We start from the raw sequence: 11,379 nt of genomic DNA on the forward strand, positions 1-11,379 counted from the left end.
TCGAAAAAAATCTTTTAAAACAAAATTTAGGCTGTGGACATTTGGTTTGATTGAATAAAAGTAAATATCAATAATTATTAATAAAAATATAAGTTAACTATTTCTTTATTTATTGTAAAAAAAAAGCAAATGAACTAAGATAATTTTTCTAAAACTTGTTAGGAATAGTTGAAGGAAGTCATAGAAATTATTAAAGATACTTAAAATTTTATTTCTGAAAACTAAAAAAGAGTTAGCTTTTAGAGATATTTAGGTCAAGAAATATTTTGGGTTCTTCATAGATGGCTTGAAACTATATTTTAGTAAAACTTTACTCATATATCATCAAATATAGAGCCTTCTGTTTAGAGATTTCTCTAATAAATTAAAGGAGATTTTTTGAATATTAGAACTTTAGTTTAGAAGCTTAAAGTAATTAAAATTTATTTTATTTTTTTTAGAAATAACACTTTTTTGAGTAAAGTTTCAAATAAATATATTAATTTATTTTTATTTATTCACTAATAATGTAGTTTGAATTTAATTCAAAATATGAAGACGAGTTTGAAATAATAAAAAATATTTAAGAAGGTTTATAGAATTTAATTAAAGTAGGTATTGAGGGATTTAATAACGGAATTGTTAAGATAGAAACTAAAACTTCTTTGGATGAGTTCTAAAAATATTTGACACTTCTCAATTTTACAATATTACAATACAGATAAATAGATAGCTAATTCTTTAAGTGTCAAACTGAAATGATGAAATATGGTAAGAATAAGTAACCTTATAAAATTGATTGTCCATATTTCATTATTGACCACACAGTTACTCAATAAGCAACACTTGAAGCTGATGATGTGTATGAAGGACTTAAAGCTTTCTGTAAGAATATATGATTATAGTTTATTAAAATAAGAACATTAATTAATTCTTATCTCCAGCCGTGTCTATTTTTCTATCAAATTATCTATCGCACGCATGAGATTAGAATATTTCTATTAATTTATTTCTCTTCTTTATTTATAATAAATATCCTTTTTAATTTTAAAAAATTATTAAAGGCCATCAATATCTGAATAAAACTTTGCACAAAGAAATACACCTCAAGAAACTTGAATTTTATCTTGATTTTGATAACACTGGTTAAATTTAGTTAAGTGATGTTGATGACTTCTTTACTTTTGTTTGGTGTAATCCATATGAAAGAGAGTAATTCTTGTCAGAAAAGGAATTCTTTAAATCTGATGAAAAGGTTAATAAATTAAGTTAATTTACTAAATTAAATACTAATTATATACATTTAAAAAATAGAAAAACAAATACAAATTAGTCCTAACATTAAAAAAGCAATCACCAAACTTTGATCCTTTATTCCCTAGATAAATTTATATTGATGAATATGGAGTCGTTCCCTAAGACAAGAGATAATCTAAAGACAGAGAAAAAATTCGTAAGCCAGTTAGGTATCATTTTCAATAAATTTTATAATCAAATTTAATCTTTCTTTTTTATTACATTTAGATTTGGAAGAAAAGCTATGAATAATAATAACCTTATTCCTTGTGACGTCTATTTTGGATAAAAGGAAATGACTATCAGTAAAAGATAGTTTGTAATTAAGTCTGACTAGGATGATTACTATGCTTATTGCATATCTACTACCAATCCTACTGAATTCTTGGTGATGACTGATGGTTGCTTTATCACCAAAGGCTCAGTTATCACTTTATCTGATAAGGTATATATATTATTCAGATCATCTCATTTAATTCAATAAATTTTACATATATTTTTTTTAAGAATTTAAAAACATTTTGAAAGAAAGAGCTTATTAAAATATTTCGATTGAATTTAATCAATTAAACTTATTTATAAAAATAAATGTAGGTTTGCTTTATAGTAACAGAATGCGTAGTACCTCTTGACGAAGAATAAGTAGTAGAAAAAATGGAAGAAGAGAGTATTATTGGAGATGGACCAACTGTTAGAAGAGGTAAAAAAAATAATCCTGCTCTTGCTTAGATTAAAAGCAAAGCTGACAAAATGAAAGAAATATAAGACCCTAAAGACTACAAAGAAAAGAATATTGCTGATGAGGATGAAGGATTAAAAGTTGAAAATGAAATAACATAAAAAGATGAGCATAAAACTTTTGAAAAGAAGAAAGGAGGTATGAAGGATATTAAAGAGTATTTCTAAAAGAAGATGAACAATGAAAAAATTGATGATGAGCAAGCTTAATTTGTTACTTAAGAATTTAAAAATCAAAAGAAGAAGTAAAAAGATGATGAAGAAGATTACAGATGTTTCCCTAATAAGGATATGACAACGAAATGCACAAGAAGAAAAGGTGAGTGCTATTTATAATTAGAGTTAGACTGGTGTGATTTGGAATGTGAGGATTAAATAAGAGAGACCCTTAAGAAGTTTAATTAAATTTAAAGAGAAAAAAAACAAGGTTATTTTACCATAGGAACAGCTAAAGGATTAGAAATACCTATTGAAGACCATTCTATTAAAGAATTCTAGTGCTATTTTATTTATAAAGAAGAATTTAAAAAATGGATTTGTATGGATTACAACTAAAACATTATGGCTACAGCTATTTAGAAAGACTAGTACACTACCGTTGCATTTAAAGGAAATAATGATAAAAATCACTCTGAATTATTCAAACTACAAAAAGGTGCAGTAATTGTTGTATCTGGAAATTTCCTTGAAGTTGATTTTGTTGATGTTGACTTTGATAAGAATTAATGATAAATAAATAAATTAATTAATTAATTATACAGCGTGTGTGTGTGTATTTTTATTAATTTAATAAAACAATTTCTTTACTTATTTTAGTAATTTTATTATTTTTTTGTTTGTTCTATAGCAAATAACATATCTGTTACAGCAAGGTTTATATTAATTATATTATCCTGTTATAAAAATTTTCATAAAACTCAATTTATTATACCATTTGTTTTCTCTAACATAAGGTATACTCATATTGGTTATTTTAATTCAAATACGTTTTCAAAAGATAATGTTATTTGGATATTATCATTCATGATATTCATGATGATATTAAAATGCCATAATTTTGAATTTAAATTTCTAAAAATAAATGTTGAAATTTTACACTTTTTATTAAATCAAATTTGTTTAAATATTAAAATAATATTTATTTATTTATTTTATTAAATTTTTTAAATAAAATAAATTAATTTCTTTTTAATTACTTTAAATATCCTTTAACTGCTTATATTTAATGATGCTAGATTGATTTTTACATATACGGCAACCAATCAATGATTATTTTTTATTTTTTGAACATACTACTTATTTTTTTACTTAATCTTGCTAAATTTCAAACTATCTTGTTTCGCAAAGGTAAATCTTTAAAATACCGCGGAATATAAATATTGTAAAAAAGAATTTATTATCCTATCTATTTTAGTTTGATAAATATTTTCTGATTATTGACAAATTATTAGAATAAGTAGAAATAAAACAATATTAAAAGGTGTAGAAAGTAGTAATATGTCTTACTTAAAAAAGCTAGGAATTTACGGAATCAGAAGTTATGGGGATTAAAACAGTGAAAAGTATGAAGAAATAGCCTTCTTTAAACCTTTAACTCTGATTTTAGGTAACAACGGAGCTGGCAAGTCAGTAATATTTTTATTTTTTAATAATTTAACAAAGTTAACTTAAACTTATTTAGACTATAATAGAATGCTTAAAACTAATCACTACTGGTTCTTTTCCTCCAAACTCTGACAAAGGAAAAACATTTATTAAGGATCCAAGATTGATGGGTTCAAATGAGAGTTAGGGGTCAATTTCGTTAATTTTCAAGGCTATTAATCAAAAATAAATATTAGTTAGAAGACTATTCTAGGTAATTTTAAATAATAATTCTTAATCAACAACTAAAATAAGTATTTTATACAAGGTAAAAAAAGAAAAGAGTGGAAAATTTACATTTGATTCGAAAGATGCTACGATTAAAGTTAGAGATAAGAATACAGGAAAGGATATCTCTGTAGATCATAAAGTATAAATAAAATATATAATTTTGACTTATCTTATAAATAATTTTATTTATTTTTAAGTGTTTAGAAATTGAAAAATAAGTCCCACAGTTATTAGGTGTTAGTAAAGCTGTTTTTGAAAATGTTATCTTTTGTCACTAAGATGAAAGTCTTTGGCCATTTGGTGACAGTGCAACATTAAAAAGTATTTTCGATGAACTTTTCGATACTAAACAGTAATACAAATAAAAATAATTAATTTTTTTTTCTTTAATATTTCACAATCTTAGAATATACTTAATTAAATAATAAAAAGATTCACAAAACTTTAAGAAACTTTGCATAAGTAACAGAAAGAAATTAAAAAAGAAGCTTCAGAAACGAAAATTAATTTGTAGCACTACAAGCAAAGATATGATGAGGCTGTTTCTCAGAAATAGTTGATTGCAAAAGAAGCAGAAGATTTACTCTAAGCTACTGTAGATCTTGAAAAAATGAGAAACGAATATAATTTGTTTAATGTAATTTATTTAAAATTTTAAAATAAGTAAAAAAGCTTTATTTTTGATTTTAGAAAGGAATTGAAGATGAAGAAACAGTCAGAATAAGGATAGAAAACTTAAATAAAGATATTTGCAATTGTAATTGGAACAAAAATGAAATGGAAAAATAGTAGAAATAAATATTAAGTAGCTGCAGTAGACACTATTTTTTAGGTGAAGATATTGATACACTAAAAAAAATATAAGATCATCTTAAGAAAGAAAACTAAGATTTGAAGATAAAGAAAGAGGAAATTGAAGAAAGTATTGAAACAGAAAAAAGGGATTTAGATAAGTTGAAGTATGAAATAGAAAATTTGAAATCATCAGATAAGAATACTAAATAAGTTCATTAAGATCTCAAAAACATTAAATAAAAATTAAATGAAATTATGCATAAATCTATTGATTCTGATGAGATTATGCTGAAAGAGGCTAACCAATATAAAGATTAAATAGAATCAGAATATAAAACATTATCATTTTCTTTAAAAAACTCTGTACAGGAATATCAAGATACTATTCACTAAACATAGCAAAATTTACAAAAACTTTAAGTAAGGTAAGCTGAACTTAAAGAAAAAAAAAAGCACTCTCAAAAGAGAATTGAATAGCTTTAAGAAGAAATTGGAAAACTAAAATCTTCAAACACTCAAAAAAATTTAGAAGAGTCAATTTAATTATTGGAGGTGTCTAAAAAAAATAGTGAACAATATAACTTAAAGATATAAGAATACTAAGACTAAATAGATAATATTAGATAGCAAAATTCTGGATTAGCAAAATAAATTGAAATTATTAACTCATAGTCTAAAATGCAAAGTAAATATTTAGAGCTAAAATAAATGACAAGCTAGTTTGATGAAATAAATAAAACTATGGAGGTTTAGCAAAAAGAATACGAATAATATTAAATTTCACAAGACGAACATTTGAGTGAGCAAAGAAAGTAATGCATGGGTGAAATAAGTAGCTTAAAGTAGCAAAAATCGAAACTTGAGTCAGAAATTTCGAAATTAGAAGGTAGAATAGAGCTAAATGAAGACATAGAAACAGCTTTTGAATTAAAACTAAATCAAATAACTTAAACTTTTAAAGAAAGTAATTTACTCGATATTATTGCTTAAGACAATAATGCAGGTATTTAAAAAAAAAATATATAATTGTTTTCTAAAAAATAAATTTTTTTACTATAGATTTTGATACAAAATACTAATCAATTAAAGAAGAAATAGAAGAATTAAAAAATAGCATTATTGAAAAGCAAACTTGCTTATTAATTGATAAATAAGTTCTAAATTATTGCACTGAGAAGAAAAAGTGCAAATTTTGTAAAAGTGATGTTAATGAAGATAATATATCCAAAATAACTAAATCCTAAGAAGATAGATCAAGAAAAGCAGAAAAAGATATACAAGAGCGTATTGCCCTTAAAGAATAAAAAATATTTGAGAAAAAATAATTGAAAAAACTCAAGGAATAGTACGTTTAGTATAATGAATTGAGGGCTAAATAAAAAAAGAATAACTCTGAGATTAAAGAGATATAAATTCAGGTTAAAGAACTACAAGAGCAATTATAAAATTTAGTCAATTAACTTATTAATAAAGAAGCTCAATTAGCTAAACTAGAAAAAGCACATACTATTTAAAGTGAAATCATTAAAACATAAAGATAAATTTATAACTTGAAGAATAAAATTCAGAAATTTTAAGTTGAAAATCCTGAATTACTAAATATTGATAATTAAAATATTATACCACCAGAAAAAGTTGAAGAAATCCATAAAAACTATAAGCAAAATAACTAAAGGTTAGAGTCTTTGAACAGCCTGCTTATTTAAGAAAATGTAATTTAATTATTATTTAATTTTAATTAAATATTATTAATTTATAGAACAAAAAAGCGAACTCTAATGCTAGTTTTCAATAAGCAGAAGTGTTAAGAAAAAACTGCTAAAATAAGCTAAAAGAAGAACAAGAGCAAATTCAAAGAAACACAAAAGATATTAAAGATTATGAATAATAAAATTAAACATCTCTCACTGAACTATAAAATATTGAAAAAGATATAGAATCATAAAACAAATTATTATAAGAGCTTAAAAAAAATGTAAGTGAATAAACACAAGAGCTTTAGAAAGTTTAATAAACTTACGACTAATCCAAAATACTGATTGGCGAATACCTTCCTAAATACGAAAAGACCTATACAGAATATAAAGAACTTAAGCAAGCCAAAGGAAAGTAAAAAAGTAAATTATAAGAAAATTAAATCGCTTAATTAGAAAAGGAGTATGCTATCAAGGAAAAATCGAAATAATAAAATGAAGAAGAACTAGTAAAGATTATAGAGTAACTGAAAGAACAGACTGAAGAATTTGACAATCTTACAAAAGGTATCTAATATCTAGAACTTGGTGTTTCTATATCTTAGGTGGAAAAAGAGTTAGCTCAAAATGAACAACTTCTCAAAGAATAGTAAGCAATTTTAGAGAAAATCTAACAATAAACGAGAGCAGGATATGATAAAATACAAAAAATAAAAGCTTTTGAAGAAACCTGCAAATATAGAAAATAAGCTTTAGAAAAAAATTATGTAAAACTTTTAAATTTTTAAATTAATAAAAAATTAAAATTATATATTAGGCAGAGGCAATAGCCAGATATGATCAGGCTGAAGAAAGATATTGTAGAGCACTAGTTGAGTTAGAAGTAAAAAATGGATTGCTAAAAGACATCTAAGAATACTTAGAGGAGCTTGATAAAACACTAATTAACTATCATAAGGATAAGATGGAATAAATTAATAAATGCATTGCAGATACTTGGAAAGTAAAAATACTAAAAGCAAATAATTTATTAAATTTATTTTATTTTAGAAAATTTATTAAGGCTAAGATATTGTTAAAGTTGAGATCAAAGCAGAAGAAGCAGAAGGAAGAGGCAAAAAAATATATAACTATAGAATTGTTATGTTTATCTACGAGTAAATAAATAAATAACTTACTTATTTACTTTCTTTCTTTATTCCTAATTTTTAATTTATAAAATATTTTAAAAAGCGAAAAGGATAAAGATCTCAAAGAGATAGATATGAAAGGCAGATGTAGTGCTGGTTAAAAAGTTCTTGCTTCAATCATTATTAGGTTAGCATTAGCTGAAGCATTTACTATGAATTGTGGTATCCTTGCACTTGATGAGCCTACAACAAATCTTGATAAGCTTCATGCCTAAAGTAAATAATATTTTCGTTAACATTCTAAACTTATAAAATATTTTTTAGAATTGGGAGAGCAACTATGTGAACTTATAGAGTCCAGAAAAGGATAATCGTCTTTCCAACTTATCATAATTTCACATGATAAAGATTTTATTCATTTAATGTAGCAGAGATAACATTGTAGTGACTTCTACTACGTATATAAGGTAAATTTCATAATTTTATAATAAAACAAAATATTGAATGATATTCTAATAAATATAAAATAAGGAAAATGGATGTTCTCTAATTGAAAGAAGAACTTATAAAAATGCTTTGATGAACAAGTAAACAGATTGAAAGTATAAAGATAAATTTAATAATTCTAAAAAGGATTTTATACATTATTTGTATTTAAATATATTAAAGTAATTTTATATATATCAATTAATTAATTAGTCAATCATATATTGATAGATAAATATATTGTTTTTTCCATCATTTTCTTCTTTTTTGAATTTTTTTTGTAGGACCATTTAAATTTTTTAAATCTTTTGATGATACATTAAGAACACCTCCCTTAAAGTCACCAAACTATTTACTTTTCATATCTTTATATTTGTAATTGTTCTTGAGATATTCAGATTTTTATTTCTTTTTGTTAATATGCTTTTCTAAGAATTTTGTATCATGGAATCTCTATACGGAATCATACTAAATATTTTCAGTGATAGCTCTTTCTTTTTGCTTTTTATAAGTATCTATAATCTTAGATCTAATACCTTAGAGCATTTTCAATGGCATTTTTTAACCTTTTTGCTAAATTGATAAAAAAAATTTAAACATATAAATTAGGATATTATTAATTTATTACCTTCATACCCTTTTCTGATGCTGCAAAATGCTTCTTTTCTTTTTGATTCATGTGATCATTTGTCATTTTACGGATTTCTTAGATTGTATTCCAAAATTAATTGTTACTTCTCTTTTTTTGCTTTTGTTTAGATTTCATTTTCTTAATTTAGGAGATTGGTTGAAAACGCTTGTTATTTGCTGTTTGTTGTTTTATCTTTAGCTTTAAAAGAAATTGCTTATAATCTTAAATAAATATATTTTGTAAAAAGCAATTTCTAACCTTTGTAATTTGGTTTGATATATCCTTTTATCTTAATAAATACTTAATAATAATTCTTTGCACCAAAATGTAGAATTTGCTTTGCATGCTTTTAATTTAGATAAATATTTCTTCTACTATAAACTTTAAATAAAGATAAACATAATTCAAAAAACACTACAATGTGAAGATGGAATTTTTGGAAAACAAAATTTAAACATTTTTATTGGCTTGCAATGCTAGGAGTAACTTAACAATTAATTGATTTATAAAAGAATTTACATAAAAATATACTAAAAATAGTTTTTAAAAGAAATTTTGATAAAAGAGCCAAAAATAAAGAATTTTCTGTGAAGCTATTGATGCATTTTATAATATTAATAAATAGTTAGTATAGCAATTATTAATTGATTAAATAATTTTTATTGATCACGAATAAAAGAAATCTAAAGTAATCCTATCAACTATTAAAAAATCATACACTTTTTATGAAAATTCTTTTTTTATTAAAGAATTTTTGATACTATTCTTAATTATTTTTTAATAATATGTAAGAAGAAATTGCTAAGTTAATTAAAAAATTAAAAGAAGGAGTAATATTTATTTCTGTTCAACCACGATATTAATAATTTAATTGATTTGTTCCAATATATTTATTTATATGTATGTATGATTGATCTGTCTGCTCATATTAAAATATTACTAATTTATTTCATAATATATAAAAAACAGATATTTATCAAATAACTTCTAAATCTTTTTATCAAAAAGCAATTTAAAACGCAAGCAAACGTGTTATCAAAAATTTGCAAATAATAAATATGAGGCAAGCATCAAAGGAATTTATTGATTCCTTAACAGTTTTCCATCAAAAGTTAGAAGCATCAGGATTAATGTTAGGAATCAAAATAGGTTTTCTAGCAACACCTTTTGTTATGTGGTTTATTTTAAACCTTTTTGGATTAAATTCTGCTCTAAAATTCGCAATTATGAGCATAACAATAGCAATACTGGCTTTGATTTATGCAACCCATATTTTAGTTGAAATTATGAAAAGTAAGCCAGGAAGCGATGAAATGTAGAGAATGGCACTTTACATTCAAGAAGGTTCTGAAGGATTTTTCCTAGCATAATATGGAACTATTTTCAAACTCAGCTTCTTTTTTTGTGTGATTATTATGTTGATTTATTACTTCAGAGAACCACCTCAACTTTAATCAAGCAATAAATCTGGAGATAGTTCAAAACTAGTCATTACCAGTACTGCAACTTCCATATTCTCGGGAATAAGTTTTATTCTAGGAGCTGTTTGTTCAGCATTCTCTGGATATTCTGGCATGTGGGTTAGTGTCAGAGCAAATGTAAGGTAAATCAATTTAGTAAAAAAAATATTTTAGGTGCTTAGTTTAAAATCTATAGAAGAGGATTTATTACTAAAAATATCTTTATTTTATAAGAAGCAATAGGATTTTCTTAATTTTATAATATATTTTTAAAAAGAACAACTTCTGCTGCTAGTAGATGTTATGACGAAGCTATTAATATTGCTTTTAAAGGTGGGTACTTTGCAGCAGCAATTAACATAGCCTTAGCAATCATGGGTATATCAACTATTTTCTTGATGCAATATTTCTATTATAGAGCTGTTCTACCTAAGCCTGAAATGGTTATTGAAATTATTGACTAAATTCCTCTGTTAATTATTGGTAACTCTATCTAATGCTTATTTAAAATCAAAGAAATTTATGCAAATAGCTAAATAAAATTAACCACTATTAAAAATTAATTATATAGGCTTTGGATTTGGTGCCTCATTTGTGGCTATGTTTGCATAACTAGGTGGTGGTATTTATACCAAGGCAGCTGATGTTGGTGCTGATTTAATAGGTACAGACTTATTTTTTATTTATATTTATTTTCATTAATTGCATTTTAAATAAATTTAGGTAAAGTTGAATCTAATATCCCTGAAGATGATCATAGAAACCCTGCAGTAATTGCTGATTTAGTAGGCGATAATGTAGGAGATTGTGCTGGTTAAGCAGCTGATTTATTCGAATCAATTTCAGCTGAAATTATTAGTGCAATGATTTTAGGTATAAAAATATTTATATATTTTAATTGTTTCTATAATTTAGCTATTTATAGGTGCAACACTTGCTCATGAGGCCAAGTTTAGTTTAAGTGTAAAAGTTAGCTTCATGTTTTTCCCATTAGCAGTGCACTGTCTAGACTTATTTGCTTCTACTGTTGGTATTAAAAAAATATCATAGCTAAAAAGGTTTTAATATAGGTTTAAATAATTAGGTATGCATTTTGTCAGAACAAAGAAAGGATTACCAGAATATGACGCATCATATGGAAAATTAGAAGATCCCTTAGATGTAATGAAGAAAGGCTATAGAGTGTCTATGCTAGTAGGAATTATAGGATTTATGGGTTTGTGCTATATGTTTTTAAATCCTGAGAAATATCCAAACGCTTGGTTAAATTTCGCTTTTTGTGGTATGATTGGTGT

The 11,379-nt window shown here is 24.4% G+C and overlaps 4 protein-coding genes across 4 annotated transcripts in view; 3 read left to right on the plus strand and 1 right to left on the minus strand. All coding sequences in view use genetic code 6, as the record gives it.

Moving 5' to 3' along the window:
• Positions 1–81: 81 nt before the first annotated feature.
• On the plus strand, positions 82–2,742 carry TTHERM_000773789 (hypothetical protein; the record flags this gene model as incomplete). Its single annotated transcript, XM_012799600.1, has 6 exons — positions 82–411; positions 513–864; positions 1,044–1,234; positions 1,294–1,445; positions 1,504–1,720; positions 1,870–2,742. The coding sequence occupies exons 1-6, from the start codon at positions 130–132 to the stop codon at positions 2,740–2,742; spliced, it is 2,067 nt and encodes a 688-aa protein (XP_012655054.1). The 5' UTR covers positions 82–129.
• Positions 2,743–3,510: 768 nt separating this feature from the next.
• TTHERM_00773790 (DNA repair protein RAD50, putative) lies at positions 3,511–8,107 on the plus strand (the record flags this gene model as incomplete). The annotated part of the gene is made up of 13 exons (XM_001031632.3): positions 3,511–3,642; positions 3,695–3,871; positions 3,926–4,027; positions 4,086–4,240; positions 4,321–4,525; positions 4,579–5,686; positions 5,743–6,395; positions 6,443–7,144; positions 7,195–7,380; positions 7,428–7,534; positions 7,611–7,783; positions 7,832–7,974; positions 8,039–8,107. 13 exons carry the CDS (start codon positions 3,511–3,513, stop codon positions 8,105–8,107), a joined length of 3,912 nt encoding a protein of 1,303 aa, XP_001031632.1.
• Positions 8,108–8,245: 138 nt separating this feature from the next.
• Positions 8,246–8,759, minus strand: TTHERM_00773800 (hypothetical protein; the record flags this gene model as incomplete). Its single annotated transcript, XM_001031633.2, has 2 exons — positions 8,246–8,566; positions 8,622–8,759. The coding sequence occupies 2 exons, from the start codon at positions 8,757–8,759 to the stop codon at positions 8,246–8,248; spliced, it is 459 nt and encodes a 152-aa protein (XP_001031633.2).
• A 923-nt stretch (positions 8,760–9,682) lies between these two features.
• The window catches only part of TTHERM_000773801 (vacuolar proton-inorganic pyrophosphatase), a gene marked incomplete at both ends in the record, with an annotated part of 2,293 nt that continues 596 nt past the window's right edge, over positions 9,683–11,379 (plus strand). Inside the window, 6 exons of the mRNA XM_012799601.1 lie at positions 9,683–10,227; positions 10,362–10,567; positions 10,656–10,748; positions 10,808–10,957; positions 11,010–11,114; positions 11,169–11,379. The exon at positions 11,169–11,379 is cut by the window's right edge and continues 194 nt beyond it. Coding sequence (XP_012655055.1) covers positions 9,683–10,227; positions 10,362–10,567; positions 10,656–10,748; positions 10,808–10,957; positions 11,010–11,114; positions 11,169–11,379 — 1,310 coding nt within the window. The remainder of the gene's footprint in view (positions 10,228–10,361; positions 10,568–10,655; positions 10,749–10,807; positions 10,958–11,009; positions 11,115–11,168) is intronic.

Source organism: Tetrahymena thermophila (assembly GCF_000189635.1).
Source record: "Tetrahymena thermophila SB210 genomic scaffold scf_8254449, whole genome shotgun sequence".
Classification (NCBI taxonomy): domain Eukaryota; phylum Ciliophora; class Oligohymenophorea; order Hymenostomatida; family Tetrahymenidae; genus Tetrahymena; species Tetrahymena thermophila.